Source organism: Taudactylus pleione, unplaced genomic scaffold (assembly GCF_031769625.1).
Source record: "Taudactylus pleione unplaced genomic scaffold, aTauple2 ptg000207l, whole genome shotgun sequence".
In the NCBI taxonomy this organism is placed as follows: Eukaryota; Metazoa; Chordata; class Amphibia; order Anura; family Myobatrachidae; genus Taudactylus; species Taudactylus pleione.
This window is the reverse complement of record NW_028284609.1, coordinates 1,372,782-1,392,169: the sequence shown is the minus strand read 5'-3', so window position 1 is coordinate 1,392,169 and position 19,388 is coordinate 1,372,782. Positions and strand designations below refer to the sequence as shown.

The 19,388-nt window shown below is 39.0% G+C and overlaps 1 protein-coding gene across 7 annotated transcripts in view; it reads right to left on the bottom strand.

The window, feature by feature from the left end:
* Positions 1–19,388, bottom strand: part of NAV3 (neuron navigator 3) — a 383,856-nt gene that overhangs the window by 10,430 nt on the left and 354,038 nt on the right. For all 7 annotated transcript variants that reach the window (XM_088478094.1, XM_088478095.1, XM_088478096.1 and 4 more), the window contains 4 exons: positions 14,019–14,090; positions 13,397–13,593; positions 9,954–10,072; positions 7,113–7,316 (listed from right to left, as the gene is read on the bottom strand). In XM_088478094.1, the coding sequence (XP_088334220.1) occupies positions 7,113–7,316; positions 9,954–10,072; positions 13,397–13,593; positions 14,019–14,090 (592 nt within the window). The remainder of the gene's footprint in view (positions 1–7,112; positions 7,317–9,953; positions 10,073–13,396; positions 13,594–14,018; positions 14,091–19,388) is intronic.

The window sequence follows — 19,388 nt, the reverse complement described above, 5'->3', positions numbered from 1 at the left end:
TATTATATTTGGAGGGGATCCATCATCCTCTGGTTAATTTTATTGGAGTGACACTGTTCTTTTATCACGCAATATACTCTGACTATATTTAATAAGTGTCTTATCACTATTCAATCAAAGCTCTCCGCAATCTCTTTCCTAATTAACAATATACAGCCATGGCCAAAAGTTTTGAGAATGACACAAGTATTGGTTTTCACAAAGTTTTCTGCTTCAGTGTTTTTAGACCTTTTTGTCAGATGTTGCTATGGTGTACTGAATTAAAATTACAAGCATTTCATAAGTGTCAAAAGCTTTTATTGACAATTACATTAAGTTTATGCAAAGAGTTAATATTTGCAGTGTTGACCCTTCTTTTTCAAGACCTCTGCAATTCGCCCTGGCATGCTGTCAATCAACATCTGGGCCACATACTGACTGATGGTCGCCCATTCTTGCCTAATCAATTCTTGGTGTTTGTCAGAATTTGTGGGTTTTACAGATGGATGGAAACTTTTGTGATGCCTTTGATAAATTGACCTCCTTCTGAGGAAAGTGCAGCATCACACTGAATTGACAGCCAGAGAAAACTTTTGGACAAGGAGACTACCTATATACTAGACACTACAAGTGCGGAGAATACTGCAGCTTCTAATTACAACTGTCTAATACTGATCCAATTTCACCACTAACAGATTTTATACCGTTTTTCTACTCACCCCAAGAGTTTGGATTATACAATTCGATTTGTATTCCAGGTAAACCTAAACCATTTGAGGTAAATCTGTAGTTCCGCATATAGTACATTTTTAACTGAGAACTTTGAAATGTTCTCTCTCCTTCTAAGACATTATACAGAAACGTTAAACGTCTTATGTATTGAGCTATTACATACAGTTTGATTATTACGCTAAGTTTTAGATTTAAACTTAACCCCAATGGTTCTTGGTGATTCAAAACACCTTCTCCACATCATTTTTGTCCATCTTGCCTGACTGGTCATGTGATTCACTTCCAGTTGCTTACATCACCACAAGAAGTCTGATGGCGTCCTGTGGTATCTGGCACCAAGACATTAGCAGCAGATCCTTTAAGTCTTGTAAGTTGCGAGGTGGGGCCTCCATGACTCAGACTTGTTTTTCCAGTATAACCCACATATGCTTGGTCAGACTGAAATCAGGGGAATTTGGAGGCCAATTTAACACATTGAACTCTGTCATGTTCCTCAAACCATTCCTGAACCAGTTTTGCAGTGTGGCAGAGTGCATTGTCCTGCTGAGAAAGAGGCCACTGCCATCAGGGAACACCGTTGTCATGAAGGGCTGTACTTGGTCTGCAACAATGTTTAGGTAGGTGGTACCTGCCAAAGTAACATCCACATGAATGCCAGGATCCAAGGTTCCCAGCAGAACATTGCCCAGAGTATCACACTGCCTCCGCTGGCTTGTCTTTTTCCTGTAGCGCATCCTGGGGCCAATTCTTACCCCAGTAAATGATGCACACACACCTGGCCGTCCACATGATATAAAAGAAAATGTGATTAATCAGACCAGGCTGCCTTCTTCCATTGCTCCTGTTCTGACATTCACGTGCCCGTTGTAGGTGCTTTCAATGATGGACAGGGCTCAGCATGGGCACTCTGACCAGTCTGCGGCTATGCAGCCTCATACGCAGCTAGCTGCAATGCACTTTATGATTTCACACCTTTTCTATCATACTGTAGCTAGTATTAACTTTTAAAGCAGTTTGTGCTACTGTAGCTCTTCTGTGGGATTGGACCAGACTGGCTAGCCTATGTTCCCCCAATGCATCAAATCAGCCTTGGGCGCCCAAGACCCTGTCACCTTCCTTAGACCACTTTTGGTAGGTGCTAACCATTGCATACCGGGGAACACACCACAAGATTCATTCAGAGATGCTCAGACCCAGTAATCTAGCCATTACAATTTGGCCCTTGTCAAAGTCACTCAGATACTTAAGCTTTGACATGCTTCCAACACACCACCTTCAAGAACTTGATGCCAAATATATCCTACCACTTTACAAGTGTATGTATATATGTGTATATATATATATATATATATATATACTGTATATATGTATATAGATAGTAAATATATACACACACACACACTATATTACACAGTTCACTAGTAAACTTGTCACAACACTAAACCACTGAATTAATTTGCCATTGAGATGTTTCAAATCTTTTGTTTACAGCTGAATGGTTAAATGGTAATGAAAGTGGAGATAGGGTCAATCTTCTATTAATTTTACTCTCATTTAAAAAATATCAGTTGACATGTTCTGAACCTTTAGAACCTGTCAAACATTTTTTTTTTCCATAAGATTCCCATACACAGCACATTAAAATTGTGAAGAAAAATCAAAGTAAGTGCTGATAACATGCTGGCTCTTCTAGATTCAAATCTAGGACACCAATGTGAATGTTGATAATGCATTATCCCTTCAAAGGAGTTGCATGTCTATTTTTTCTATTGTAAGAGATAAAACCATTCACATGAACAATGAGGATATTATCAAAGCCAGGCATCTGGAATAAAACTATCATTTTAATTACATTCAAAAATTCCACATTCTTTTTGATGGAATGTGTTCAATAAAGTAGTTCTGTTTTTCTTTTATAAAATGTCCAGATAATTGAGGAAAACAATACATTTTGTATTTAACAAGAAATTCAAAATGCATCATTAGATTCATTACAAAGAAATATACAGCACTGCCACCTGGTGTTCTACAGTAGTCATTTCCCCCAGATATTAGAGACACACTAGGGAATATATTCCATTTACTATAGAGGGAATTGAATAAGCATTATTATAGAAATTACTAAGGTATAAATACAATTTGCAATTTGGTTTATCTACTCCATGGAATGGGAAGCAGTCGGGAAGCCGACGGACGGAATATCGACTGTCTGCTTCCCAACTGTCTAAATGATAGGCGTCGAAATCCTGACGCCTGTCATTTTATCTATGCTGGGTGCCTGACACCCGGCTTACTGATCTAAGGCAAGCCGGGTGCAGACAGGCGCGGCGCGGGGAGGGTTAGGGTTCCTGGGGGGGACTTTGAGTTAGGCAGCCCCCCCCCGGGAGTTTAGGGTTGGGCTAAGGGACTGGAGGGGTAAGGGTATGCATCACTGGGGGGAGGTTGGGGTAAGGCACCCCCCTGGGAGACTTAGGTTGAGGCGGCGGAGAAGGGTGGTTAGGTTGAGGCACTTAGAGGGGGGGATTAGGGTTAGGCACTTGGGGGAGAGGTTAGGGTTAGGCACACCTAAGAGAGGGGATAGGGGGTAGAATAGGGTAGGAAATACTTACCTTGGGACGATCAGGATTTTCACTGCTGCTGGGATACCGCTGTCGGGATTTGAACCGCCAGCCACAATCATACTGAATCCCCATGAAATAGATGACTAGTATCATATTTTATTTGTGACATCCCTTCCTGCTATTTGGGGGTTCCAGGTTCAAATAAGTCAACTGCCCTTCACCAATTTATTAACCCACCATTAATCATATTCATGTACTACTGAGCTATGGCCCTGATTCAGAGCCGGACGTTCTTTGTGAGCGCTCGCTCTGAATCTGGGCGGCTTTTTTTTTTTTTTTTTTGGCTGGCCTCCAGGCCGCTCGCTAAGCTGTGGGTGACCACCCACAGCTTTAGCGGGCGCCAGGTGATGGTCGTGACCATCGGGCTTGCAACGAGACGCTTGTGGTAGGGTCTTGTCCACCGCAATAGCCAGTGAACTTCCTGGTCTAAAAGAGCAGGAAGTTCACTACTGACATCACTGGTGATGTCAATAGGGCCGCCCACAAACAGCAGGCATTCCTTCAGGAATGCCTCAGTTTGGTCAGCCACCCCCCCTCCCCACCTACAAAATGGGGCAAGCTGTTGATCAACATCGACAGCCACCCCGTTTTGTTGCGAGCCCCTGAGCGAGTGATTTCTCGCTCGCTGTGGGGCTTGCGCACGCCGCGCATGCGCGCACTGCCTGGCCATCGACTCGCTTGCGAGCAGGTCTGAATCAGGTCCTATGTTCCAATTCTACACACATATTGGCCCATTGGGTTTACCTGTGGTCATGGTAGAACTGGATGCCCCTCAACCCCTTTTTTGTGTTACTCTATGTACACTGCTCTAACTTTCCCTTACTATTATGTGCATTACACAATGTGCTTCTTATTTTCCAATTGTACTGTTTATAGTTTCAGTTGTTTTGCATTGTACCTTTGCAGTCATACTGCCAAATTATCTCAAGAAAATGTTATTTACAAAAATGACAGGGTGATTCTGAAGGGAAGGGACGCCTGTTTCTGACAGGTCTTTTGCAACCAACATAGGGTTACTGTAGGAGTAAATGCCGATACTAATCATGACAGTTGGAAACGGAAAAACATGAAGCAGTATGGATTCTTGCATTAGTATTAGCTAGTAATGCTGGCTGCCACAGTCATTCGGACTTGGAGCTGCTTTGTGTCCAACTCAGAGTAAAGATTGGTGGGCTTACACCGATGATACAAAGAGGGAGATTTATCAAAGCTTGAAGAGAGATAAAGTATCAATCAGCTCCTAACTGTTATTTTTCAAACAGCCTGTAAAATGACAGTTAGGAGTTGATTGGTTAACACTTTGGGCAGAATTTACGAAGCAGTGGCTTCTGTAAGCCGCCGCTTTCTCAGCTGCTTGCAGGTGAATATTTTAAATGGCACTCACAGTCTGTGTAAAGCACGCCGGGCTTTACACTGATTCCGGGTGCCATTTTAAATATATACTTGCAACCCGCAGGGAAGCAGCAGCTTACAGAAGTTGCTGCTTCGTAAATTCTGCTCTCTATCTCTCTCCAAGCTTTGATACATCTCCCCCATAGTGTTATTTGCAAGCAACAGTTATGCACTTATTTAGCTAACCTTCCGACCTGACATTTGTGTGGCTGTGCAGGATACAGTAGACTATAGAAAAAAAACAACTCGTGATGCAGTAGTTCTCATAACTTGAGTTTAGGTGTCACAAGCCAAGAGTTCTTCATAATAAGGCTTGTGAGACTTTATCATGAGTTGTGATATCTCATCACAAGATGTTTTTTTTTTCTCTATCATATCACTTAAAGCCAGTCGGAAGTATAGTACGATGAGGACACATCTGTAGGTGGCTCTAATTTGCAACCTATTCATGCTCTGCAGTTTATGATCCAATCTAACAGGATTGAAAAGGTGTGTGATCACTACCATCTAAAGCTCAGTAGAGAGAAGAGGAGGCAGCTCAGTAAAGTGGTGTCCTGCAGGAGAGGAATGCTGAGACAGTGGTCTATGTGGACACAGACAGGAGACCTGTCCCAGAACAGGAAACCACTAGAATGAAGCTTAGTGAAATTAATTTAGGTGACTGAACAGGTCATGTGTGTCCTCCAAGAGGCAGGAAAACTGAGGCAAAGGACCAGTTGGAGATGTATCCCCAGAAAGCTAGATTCATCAGACAGGAGCTCAGTACAGTCCTGTGTTTCTGAGTAAATGAGTGACTGCAATGAATAGGTGAGTAGGGAACCTCAGTTATACAAGGAACGTGAGTATGTGTGTTCAGCAGCTACATAACTAAGTGGTAAGCAGCCTAGCTGCAAACTGGATAGAGAAAGGCCAAGAACTGAGCTACTCTTGTGCCTTTTTGTATATTTTAAATGGTAGGTTAATGTCTCCAAAGCAATTTCATTTTTGCACAACAATTATACAAAGGACAATATAAAATAAGCCTGTGTATATCAGTAGTAATTTCTAAATTTGCATTAATGTAGTGCAAGATTTTCATTTTCATAATTAAAGGATATTGCAAATCTTGGTTGAATCTAGTGTTTAAAAATTGGATTGGGCTCCGTGAATGCATAGGTGTAACTGCCATAGGTGTAAGGGGTGCAGTTGCTATGGGGCCCAAAACTTAGAGGGCCCATCTTCCTTGTCAAAGTTAGATGTGTTATATACATTTTCCACCATTGGGTGGTACATAGCGTCCCTTACAAACTTTTGCTGTGGGGCTTTGAAATACCTAGTTACGCCCCTGACAATGTATTTTTTTGTAAATATATTACATACTTAGGGCCATATTCATTTAGCGGTGATAAGCCCATTTTGTTGATAAATTATCGCGATTGCAGTAATTTCACGATTGCGCAATTCAATTATCGCTTGTGCGATAATTGCATAGCTAGAAATCGGTGATTAGTTTTCACCATCTCAGAGCAGATAAAAAAAATAAAATTCTGTATTTTTGCCTAAAAATTTGGGGGTTTTCCTTCAGAACCCTATGGACACCACCCCCCCCCCCAATTATAAAGTACCCCAAAAGTTGTTGTAATTTGGCCAAAAATCACCTGTCACGTTTTGGGTGAAAATAAAAAAAACTGTTGAAAATAGGTTTAACGTATTGGGTCTGGTATTTCGGTGGGCTGTATGGATGTGACAGGTGTTTTAAACATTGCACGTGGCTGCAGCAGGTGTTTTTTTAACTGTTTACAATATTGCGCTTTTACGGCACCAAAATTTACTTGCACTTATTGTAACATACCCCCAATTCACGTGCAGCTGTAATTTCCTGGGAAAAAAAATTGCTTTCTATAATTTTTCAACATCTTTTCATATACGCAAATTGCAGCCAACTGGAGCAATTTAAGTACCCTGAATACTTTTATTACGGCCAATAATACACTTTTAAATTGATTTCCTATGTACATTACCCATTTTTGGGGGTACAGACTAATTTTCCTGAATGTCCTAACATTTTCGCCTGTCTTCGTGTGATAAATTATCGCACTTACCCATTTTTGTCTGTTTTTTGGTGAAAAAAAACGGGAGTACACATGCGGAATCTGTGATAATATTGCACAAAATCGGCCGATATAATCGCTGGCGATATTGTTGCTAATTGAATACGGCCCTAAATGTGTTTTTAATGTAATGAGAAACGTGATCTCTCAATGTTCTAACATTAGTAAAACTTAGATGATCCTGTTTCGTTAATAAATGTACTTGGTCTCCCTAATTGTCTAATCTTGAGAACTATGTTGGTGACTTGTAACTATTTTGTGACAGTCAATTTGTTTACGTTTACTCAGACTTGCTTACCAATGGGTCACCCTCTTTGTCACCTTCTGGCACATTTTTGGAGGTTGTTCCCTCTTTGGCAGTGGCATATCCATCATATCCTACATCTTCTGGTCGCAGCTGTAGTAAAGCTGGGCATTCACGGAGAGCTAAAGCAGTATTCCAAGGGAATGTGTCTAATATCCACTTTGCTGGATCTTCCCAAGCAGCTCGTTTACCATACATCTGTAAATATAGTATGCAGTTTACGTGCTCTTATGATACAGAAATATTACATCACTTCCATGAGTTCTATAAAGTAATAATTATAAAAGTTTCAGTGGATTTAATGTCTGTAATTTTTCATCAAACCAACTGTTTCCTTAGATGTACTCTACATTAATTTTCTGTACTAGATGTACTAAAAGTTAATATACTTACATTTTTAGTGACATACTGTAAGTAGGTTGATTTTATAAGACACTATTGCTCATATTCTCAGCACCTTTAAAGGGACACATACCATGAATACATTTTAAAATAAAGCTGTATGTGATACTCTGCAGACTGCACTGCATTACAGACTGATCATATTCTGACTCAAGAATGGAGCTGGGTTTTATAATTCATTATTTTGGACATTCTGCTTTAAATATCATATATTTTAAATTATTGCTTTTTCTTTTTTTCTGTTAAATATTATCTGTTTGCCAAACTTATGCTGCTATGCGCATTGATGACGGATCGGTCGGTAGACCGTTTCGCCGCCAGAATGGGCGATTAGTAAGTTATACACACTGACCAATCTTGGCTGACATCACAACTAGGCAGGCATTTAATTTCGCCAGCTGTGATGTCAGCGTCGGCAGTCCCTGCAGCCAGTGTACGGGCGGGCAGTAGACACACATACCAATGCACGATATATCTTTCAGATATATTGGCATCGGCTGTACTGCAGGGCCGACCTGATATGTCTGTGAATTACATAGTTTACAGACGTGTATACACCCACCGATGCACTTGCGATATACAGTATTGCTAGTCGATAGAATGAGCGTTATATATCGACAAATGTTTACCCAGCGTTAAGGGACCTATTTATCACTGGTGGTAAGGACCTAAAAATATAATTCCTTATCATCGCATATCATGGTGATTAGGAATTATTTTTTTAGGGCTATTTATCTTACAGGGACACTGGCTCTCATAATAGCCTGTTCGATGAAGAGTAAAAAGTAAAATGGTAGCTTACACTATCACTTTACTATTGTGGTAGCTTACGCTATCACTTTACTATTGTGGTAGCTTACGCTATCACTTTACTATTGTGGTAGCTTACACTATCACTTTACTATTGTGGTAGCTTACGCTATCACTTTACTATTGTGGTAGCTTACGCTATCACTTTACTATTGTGGTAGCTTACGCTATCACTTTACTATTGTGGTAGCTTACGCTATCACTTTACTATTGTGGTAGCTTACGCTATCACTTTACTATTATGGTAGCTTACACTATCACTTTACTATTGAGTCCATGCTCTGCTTTACTACAATTACAGAGTATAAGCTGTGGGGAGGGATCCAAAAATCCCCCCCTGGCAAAACTTTGTAAAACTGCAGCTTATAGGCTACAGTGGTTTTAGCTATTGGGGCTCAAGCTTACTTTTCGGAAATTGATAAAGTTATGGGGACTGTGGTATTCTAGTTTACTTAGCTGGATGCAGAAGACATCTTTATTATGCTCAGCCTTTGATAAATTGCTGTTTATGCATGATTTAGGGGACTGATCAGGTTGATGAATAGGCCACAATATATAGTTAGTAGCTTCCTAGTACAATTAACATGCTGAATTAAAGCATTCTGTAGAAAGTCAATTTACATTAGTTCAGTAATAAAAAACTAAGCACTAAAAAAAGTAAAATGATGTCTTATATACATTATCTTAAGGCCCCCATACACCTGCTAATTCCCCAATACCCAGACGCCGTGGTCTGGGTACGTTGGATTTCACTAATTTGCACATCATGATCAAAACATGATCATGATCAGCAAATCTGGGATTTTTAACATGAAGAATTTCAAACATTTCCTGATGGATCGGCGATCATCGATGCCACCGATTGGCAATTCTGGTTGGATCGAGGAAAAGGTAAGAAGGCTGGCAGAGATGTGGGGTCCTTTAATTTAGAATAGATATTTGGTTTATACAATACTTATTGATATTGAATACTATTTAACAGAAATCTCTTAACAAACTGTCACAATTTATTTTAAAGGTGACAACTGACACATTATAAAAAGATTAAACCTATTTATGACAACAATTTTGTGCTGACAGCTTCATAAAACCTCAATTATTAAATGCATTGTTAGTGACCATAGGGCCTGATGTACAGTTGTGCACTATGCTTAGGTTTTTGCAGTTGAGCAATTATCATCCATCGGCGCATGAGTTACACTGTGCATGCGTCAAAGTCCATTACCGTAGTTACGAGCAGTGACTTTTTATTCGCAGAGTGACTGACAGTTAAGAGCCTTTTGGGGGAGGTAACAGGGTGTGCTGCCATAAACGCGAGCATTTTCAGGGCGTGTTGCTGCCTGCATCTGCAATCTCACATGCACAAAACATGGCTCCAGTGACTCAGTTCAGGCAGCCATTCTGCGTGATCATAGAATTACTTGGGAGGCCGATTAATTAATGATCTGCGTATTAGTACGGATTAGCTTGGATTTACGATGGCACCTGTTGGCGTCTCAATGCAAATCCCGGCATTTGCGACATTAGCATATTTTTGCATATCCTGTGTATACATACGCAGCAGAGGCGGCATTAGCGTGCAACTCTTCATCAGGCCCATAGACATCTAAGTTAAATTTATACCTGAAGTCCTTCTCTCACTGCTTCCAAGAGGTATGGAATGACAGAATAATTCCAAAGATCTGTATACCATATTCTAGACCCATCCACATCCATCGGGCAAGAGAGGAAAAGACGGGGACCTAACAAACAGACAGGTAGTTGTTCCATTTAGTGGCTTTACATATGGTTTGTGCAGACAGCCATTTGTTTCAATGGTCTTTTGCTTATACTAAAAAGAACATTCATATTTTACGATACTTCTGAAGATTACGTTTCATTAATTGTGTAAAGATCTTGTATAGTAAAACAAATTCTAATCACTTCACTGCAATAATAAAGAAATAAAAATTGTAAACTCACATGGACATTTAAACCCCATGTTACAGTGTGATTCTTACTGTAAACTGTTGCAGAATATGCTGCTGCTATAGGCAAACTGAATATTAATAATAAAATAAATTGTTAGCAAGTTCAGTGAATCAGTATTTTCTGGAATTTTTAGATTAATGGCTGAATCACTTCTTTAATGAGTGAGTGTAAAGTGAGTGAGTTTTCAGTGAGTATAAAGGTGTAAACTCAAGGTGAGTATGAACCAGTACCAAGGAGAACTTATTGATACTATTACTCAAAATCCCCAAATATATGCTGGAGGTCCCTTCCCTAGTGAAATATATTATATATCAGTAGGTTTCTTGGTTTGCCCTACATATTCAGACTGAAAAACTGACAGATGGAGAATAATTCTGCCATTTAGCATTCACAGCTACAGTACAAATATGTAAATCAGTCAGGCCAGGCATCTTATTTTCATGTACACTATACTGAATTGATATCTGATGAGACTACCTCGGTACAAACAATTCTTTAAAATGTAGAGCACAAAACTATGGACCAATGACCTTGTTTGTATTCAGAAAATATGAATTAAAAAAAAAACACTTCAAATAGAGAATTGTTTTAAATCCAAAGCCCAGTGACTTGCAGCAAGGAGAGATCATATTACTCAAACCTTGAAATTGATTTCTTGACTGGACGATTAAGGTAATAGATCAGTGTGGAGCAGTAGATACAGCTTATCTAGATTTCAGCAACCTTCCATGTGTCTCACATAAAAAACATTGAACAAGTTCCAGTGCTTTGGATTGGATTGTAAGGTGGTTGAAGAGATAAAAGCAGATAAGACACAAGGCTAAGAAACAGAATGTATATTACAGGGAACTTATCAAACCAAATGAAGTTACTGTAGCTTTATATAAATAAAAAGTTTAGTACAGTATCTTTGTATTAAATTTTGTGTTGAGTTATGGTAAACTCCAAAACAATATTTCACTCATGCAATGTAATAAAGGTTAAAAGCAAACCATACAATAATAGAGAAATTCAAGTAATATAAAAGGCAAGTAGTATAAAAAAACAAAAATTGAGATAGGCGGTGAAGATTAACATGTATTTCTTGTATAAATGACATGCTGTTAATTGTACCAGTCTATAAAATAGGGGTCTTTATTCCAGAACATAGGACAATGTTCTTATTTTACATTGATGTTGTGAAATAAAAATAAACTGAACAACTTTTTCAAACTATTGAACATTTTTTTACTGCCAATCAACTCTATATGTGTGAGTAACAAGATTGTTCCATATTTAGTTCTGATTTTTTTATACATTATTATATCAGAGACAGTGCAACGGTCTGTGTCCTTACAGTCAATCATGTGCAAAATGATTTGTATCATTTTATTACCTCCAAACATGAATCTATATTTTATTAAAAGATTTTTTTTAATTTGCAAAACCTGCTTCTAATATTTTTTTAAGGTGGGCATAAAGTTCAGAAGAGGGTGGTGTATGCCTGGAAGTGAGAAATTATTATTATAATTATCTTTTATTCCTATAGGGCCATAAGATGTCCTGCATACAGGGATTAAACATCCCAGTTATACCTCAATACATAGGATAATATAAGACAACAATTAATACAGTAATACAACCAAATGCAGGATAAGGAAAAAGTAAAGGTAGGGTAGTAAAAGTAAATAAGACAATCTTACATGGGGTGAGGGGTAAAAAAGCACTCTACGGTATGAACCTGTACCCAACAACTAGAGGGCAAGACAGACAGGCTCAGAGTCACTAGTCATTCAAACTTCTCTCAGGCTGGCCGCTGTTAAAAGTACCAACTGACAATTAACACAAGATGTATACGCCTATCAGCCATAACATTAAATCCACTCACAGGTGAAGTGAATAACATTGATGATCTCCTTACAATGGCACCTTTCAAGGGAATGGATATATTATGCAGCAGTTCTTGAAGTTGATGTGTTGGAAGCAGGAAAAAAGGGCAAGCGTAAGGATCTTAGCGAGTTTCAAAAAGGCCACATTGCTCTGGCCCAGTCATCTAGCAATCACAATCTCCAAAACAGCAGGTCTTGTTGGGGTGTTCTCAGTATGCAGTGGTTAGTACGTACCAAAAATGGTTCAAGGAAGGTCATCTGCTGAACCAGTGTCAGGGTCATGAGCACCCAAGGCTCATTGATGGCCATAGGGAGCAAAGCTAGCCCATCTGGTAATATTTCACATGCAAAAATTGCTGAAAAAGTTCATGCTGGCTCTGATAGAAAGGTGTCAGAACAGACACTGCACCCATGCTGACCCCGTCCACCGCCAATAGAACAGGACCATGGCGCAATGAAAGAACATGGCCTGGTCTAATAAATCACTTTTTCTTTTACATCATGTAGATGACTGGGAGCATGTGCATTGTTTACCTGGGTAAGAGATGGCACAAGAATGTGCTATGGGAAGAAGGCAAGCCTATGGAGACATTATGATGCTCTAGGCAATGTTTTGCTCAGAAATCTTGGATCCTAGCATTCACATGGATGTTAGTTTGACACATACCATCCACCTAAAGATTGTTGCAAACCAAGTACACCCCTTCATGGCAATGGTTTACCCTAATGGCAATGGCGTCCTTCGGCAGGATAATGCGCCCTGCCATACTGCAAAAATTGTTCAGGAATGGGATGAGCAACATAATAAAGAGTTCAGGGTAGTGACTCTGCCTCCAAATTCCCCAGATCTCAATCTGATCGAGCATCTGTGGGATGTGCTGGAAAAACAAGTCCAAGCCATGGAGACCCCCATCTCACAACATACAGGTCTTAAAGGATCTGCTGTTAATGTATTGGTGCCAGATACCACATACACCTTCAGAGGTCTTGTGGAGATGCTTTGATAGGTCAGAGATGGTTTGTCAATATGAGGGGGACCTACATACTATTAAGCAGGTGGTTTTAAAGTTATGGTTGATGGGTGTAAATATCCTCTTTAAAGCAGAACAGAATATGAAGTGTGATCTGTTTTCTAGGTTTCAGCATCTTTTTTTAATACATCTTCCTTGAAAGACAGAATACCATTTATTTTGCAATGTATCTGTAATTATCAAGACTACTTCTTACCAATAGTGACATCAGAGGAACTGTGTGTCTCCAGGAAGCTGTTGAGGTGGTGCCATGCCTTAGGAATCCATTCAATTATCTTTATAAGGTCATTGTTTCTCATATTGTTTTCTATTTCCATTTCAATAAGTTTCCTTCTTAAGTATCTTCCAAGGAAACCTTTAACTGGATCCGTATGGTTAGAACATAATACCCACCTGAAATTAAGAAAATTAATGAGAATTGAAAATAGTTACTCTAGACTGGTAGATACATTCTGATAAAAAAACAGAAGAACACTGTTATATACCGCCCTAATGTCCACGGTTTGGTGCGACAGGCCCGATTTGAGAGTGCTGTTCCACATTTGTGCTAGTCGGTATGTTTGTCCCAATCCATGGGCAGTTGTAAAGTATGTCCCTGCTTGTCATGTGGAGCTATTTATAGGGGAGGGGAGAGGAGAGGGTTTGGGTGCAGCCTAGGGCTTCATTTCTGTCTGATCACCAAAACATGTTCCAATTGTCTCCAGGAAAATATTGGGAGGTATGCTGCATGGACTTTAAACCATAAAGTATAAAAAAAAAAAAAAAAAGAGTAGAAATGTTTCAAATTGCAATTTAAATGCACCATACAAAATAATTACCTGAAATTGTGGTGTAGTTCTAAATTTGGGGACGATGAAATACTTTGATTCATTGTTCCAATAATGTAGGGACTGTAGGAGTAGAAAAAAATTATTAAAACCCCAAATTATAGATAAATAACCCATGCACTGTGTGTGATACATGTACATCATTTTAGGGAATTGTATTCATTATTTTATAAAACATTAGGCAGGGAAATTGAGAGTGAGAAAATGTAAAATTCACACTTTTTATTTCACACTTCTCAAATTTCATTTTTTAATCTGATGGTATGTCACTGCTTAAGGGTAAAGAGTAATGTAATCATACAAAGGCATCGGGCTGACTAGCCAAGGAGATGTGTGCTTATTATAGTCCCATGGCTACGTTCTACTGCAGCTTTATAGCTTATCACAGTGCCACACATCTATAACTTTTATTTCTAGATAAATCCTCTAAAAGTACCAGAATATGAATAAAAACTGGAAACATTGTAAATTACACACATATGTTAGACAATATGGGTTATTGCATTGCTCAAAGATGCTAACTTTCACTAACTAATCGTGAATTTGCCTTCGTTGTCTAACATTGCTAGAGAATTAGTGCAAATTTTAAGCAATGTTAGTAAATAACCCTCCTGTGTTTGTAATTTTGGTTTCAGTATATAAAGAACAGAGCATATTAATTGGCTTCACCTTACCACTAAATTACACTAGCCAAATCACTGGTGGTATAAATTGTAGATGCAGGCAGTCAATTCATAATAAATAGGATCAGCTAACTAACATATTCACCCAGACAGTTACAATGCAATGTGATCCTACTGTATCATTTATCCACACTTAAAATGGACACTTATTAGCAGTGTTAAGGGGCCTATCTATTACCAGATGTATTTCTGAGCGATGAAAGACAAAAGATATCCCTTGAAAATTCCGGTGGCTGTGCTAAACGATATCTATCATGTACATGACAGATTTTGGCGAACGATGAACAATATCGCATGACATCATTCAGGGAGTGGATTTTTTTCACTGCAGCGCTCTGTAGCTGCTGCTAATATCTTTCGTCGTTTACCGCATATAAACTGCACGACATTGCTAATATTGTACAGCTACAGTCAGGTGCATAAATATTGGGACATTGACAGAATTTTCATATTTTGGCCTCTATTCACCACCACAATGGCTTTGAAATGAAACAAACAAGATGTGCTTTAACTGCAGACTTTCAGATTTAATTTGAGGGTAATTCCATCCAAATCAGGTGAACGGTGTAGGAATTACAATGGTTTCTATATGTGCCTCCCTCTTTTTAAGGGGCAAAACGTAATGGGACTATCAACTCAAAAGCTATTTCATGGACATTTGTGAGCTATTCCCTCGTTATTTCATTATCAATTAAGCAGGTAAAAGGTCTGGAGTTGATTCTAGGTGAGACATTTGCATTTGGAATCAGTTGCTGTCGACTCTCAATATGAGGTCCAAAGAGCTGTCACTATCAGTGAAGCAAGCCATCATTAAGGCTGAAAAATCAAAACAAACCCATCAGAGAGATAGCAAAAACATAAGGTGTGGCCAAATCAACTGTTTGGAACATTCTTAAAAAGAAAGCAAGCACCGGAGAACTCAGCAACACCAAAAGACCCGGAAGACCACGGAAAACAACTGTGGTGGATGACAGAAGAATTATTTCTCTGGTGAAGAAAAACCCCTTCACAACAGTTGGCCAAATCAAGAACACTCTCCAGGAGGTAGGTGTATATGTGTCAAAGTCAACAATCAAGAGAAGACTTCACAAGAGTGAATATAGAGGGTTCACAACAAGATGTAAAGCATTGGTGAGCCACAAAAACAGGAAGACCAGATTAGAGTTTGCCAAACAATATCTAAAAAAGCCATTATAGTTCTGGAACAACATCCTATGGACAGATGAGACAAGGATCAACTTGTACCAGAGTGATGGGAAGAGAAGAGTATGGAGAAGGAAAGGAACAGCTCATGATCCAAAACATACCACATCAGTGAAGCATGGTGGTGGTAGTGTCATGGCGTGGGCATGTATGGCTGCCAATCGAACTGGTTCCCTTGTATTTTTTTGATGATATGACTGCTGACAAAAGCAGCAGAATGAATTCTGAAGTGTTTCGGGCAATATTATACTCTGATATTCAGTCAAATGCTTCAGAACTCATTGGACGGCGCTTCACAGTGCAGATGGACAATGACCCGAAGCATACTGCAAAAGCAACCAAAGAGTTTTTTAAGGTTAAAAAGTGGAATGTTATCCAATGGCCAAGTCAATCCTCTGACCTGAATCCGATTGAGCATGCATTTCACTTGATGAAGACAAAACTGAAGGGAAAATGCCCCAAGAACAAGCAGGAACTGAAGACATTTGCAGTAGAGGCCTGGCAGAGTATCACCAGGGATGAAACCCAGCGTCTGGTGATGTCTATGCGTTCCACCCTTCAGGCTGTAATTGCCTGCAAAGGATTTGCAACAAAGTATTAAAAAGTGAAAGTTAGATTTAGGATTGTTTAGTTTGTCCCATTACTTTTGGCCCCTTAAAAAGTGTGAGGCACATATAGAAACCGTTGTAATTCCTACACCGTTCAGCTGATTTGGATGTAATTACCCTCAAATTAAATGTGAAAGTCTGCAGTTGAAGCACATCTTGTTTGTTTCATTTCAAAGCCATTGTGGTAGTGAATAGAGGCCAAAATATGAAAATTCTGTCAATGTCCCAATATTTATGCACCTGACTGTATATGTAATAATTGACCAAAATGTTGGAGAGATGATAGATGCGATTTATCGGCTGCGGGAGTCCGCATCTGTCATCGTTCAGGGCCTATCCATTAGCAGATATAATGAACGATTGAACAATATATTGTTCAATCGTTCATTTTATCTGCTAATGGATAGGCCCCTTAAGAGATTTCTCCTGAACATAAGCATAAGCTTCTTTAATACATATCATTACTCATGTAATTTTCCAATTGTTACATTTTTCCTTAATAAACAGGTCAGCATTGGCACACTCTGGTATATGTGTGTACTCTAAAGATCATGTTTTAGCTATAGAATTAAAGTGTATAAACCATCAGAGGTAAGGGTTTAAATTGGTCGAATCTGAAGAAACTGACGCATCTTCCAATTTTGAGGCGACTGCACATGCACTTGAATCATAGTGTGCATATGTCACACATTGTGTCCAAAATCACCAGCAGTTGCAACTAAGTTGGATCTTGTACAAATGGAGACTAATGTCAAATAGATGTTTCTGGGCGGTGAATTTTTAGACATATGTAGTGGCTGTGTTTGATGGGAGTGTGGTGGGCGTGCATCCAGACTCTGTGCTTGATTTAGGTGCTTGGGTGCAGTTGGGACGTCTGTGTCTCTTGCACCCAACATGGGGCTTGTACAAGTCCAGATATTAATGATGATGGCTGAAGGATGGACACAAAAAAATAGTGGGTGGTGTGATTGGGACGCATGAAATCACACTAATACAAAGACTGACAGATAGCTGTGTTAGCATATCTTAATCTGTAGGCTGCCACGGTGGGCGCAAATTATGATATGACTATATCTGACTCATTATCAGGCCCAAAATCTAAATGCTGCTTCATTCTTGTTTATAGCCTTTAGAATTGCTCAAATACAGCATACTTTATTGGTTTAGCAATTCACACAAACATTGACACTTCTTATACATTTAATGAGGTTTCTCAGCTCATGCCTTGAAAATCAGGAAAATTACAAGGTTTTCATTACTGGTCAGGTATGCTTAGAAAGCTTAATGGACTACAGCAATTATGAATGCATATAGGGGAACATATATATATATATATAAATATATATATATATAAAAAATATATACTAAATTGTTAATAAATCAACAATAATATGAAGACATAAGTAGGTAATATGAAGAAGTAAAGATGTTGGTACTTGACTACAGATTATCTTTATAATCTAAAGCATACTTGCCGACTTTAATTAACTCATCTCCAGGAGAAGATCGGACAGGAGATGCAGGTGATAGCTTCAGGAAGAGGGCCAGTGCTCTACATGTTATTAGACCCGGTGACGGCAAAATGCCGCGATTCGCGGGTCTGCAAGGGGGGCAGGGCTAAATGACTGTTTGTTTCATTTCAGCCCTGTCCTCAGTACAGACATGCAAATTCCCCATATAACCTCCCCAATCTGCCCATTTCACTCGGAAGTGGGCAGGATGAGGGAGATCTGACTACTCTTTCAGGGGTACCAACTAACTGGAAAATCGTGGAGAGTAGGCAAATATGATCTAAATCAGTGAACCTAAGATTTTGGTGAATGTCCCTTTTGGCATATGGTGATTGTACAGAAGCTGGCATTTGAACAACAATGTAATTTATAAACAGATTTTAACACAACATAAAGCTGTACAACACATATACCACAATATGTTGTTGTAGTTTGTTGCTAGTGACATCTGTAACTGATTTCATATAACAAGAAAATTGCGCTATTTCTACACATTACCTATATATAAAAAAAACAAGATTTGTACACCCAAAATCCATCCAGACATTTCATGAGACAACATCCAAACACACTTGTTATAATATTCCCCTTCTAGCAAACATGGTCCATGCCTTTACCAATGATAATAAGGAAAACACTGAGCAATTATTACAATCCAGAATTTGTATAAAACAAATAGTCAAACTACAATTTTTATTTATGTAATGTGTTCTGACCAGGTTCTATTTTTACTCTACTATTTGTAGAGAGATTTTGTGTCATCATTCAAAAATGTCCTGCCCAGCAAAATGAAGAGGTTTGGCATAATAACTAAAGTAGATAGACTGCAGTCATGGCAGTTACTCATAACCTTTACATATCACATTAAGACATACATTTTAAAAGTGAGCAGTTTCAAACCATGTATTTATTCCTTACAGTATCTCCTTGTGGTGGAAGAGACAACAGGTGGTAAAGGTGTTTCCATACAAATCATACTTGTTTACATCCCAGATTTCAGGGAGATCTCGGAGTCCCAAAAGAGTAGACCAACTTCCCACATCTTCCCACATCCCCAGTGAGGTGGGTGTTCTGGAGCTGCGATGACATAATTCACAGCACCACAACCTCTCCCACCTCACACCTGAAATGTCAGCAGGCATGATACAAATGTATTGGTTGGAAGAGAATTTTAACAAGATCCACTGGCATCCTGGAATTATTGGGTCCAAATAAATCCACCTTTTGGGTATATTCATACTTTCATGTATAATATGTTCTGCAATATATGACTGTATATACTGTGAAGTATTTGGAACAGTCTTATAATGTTCTGCCAATTTTTACAAACTATTGATTCTGGATGCAACAAGTGTA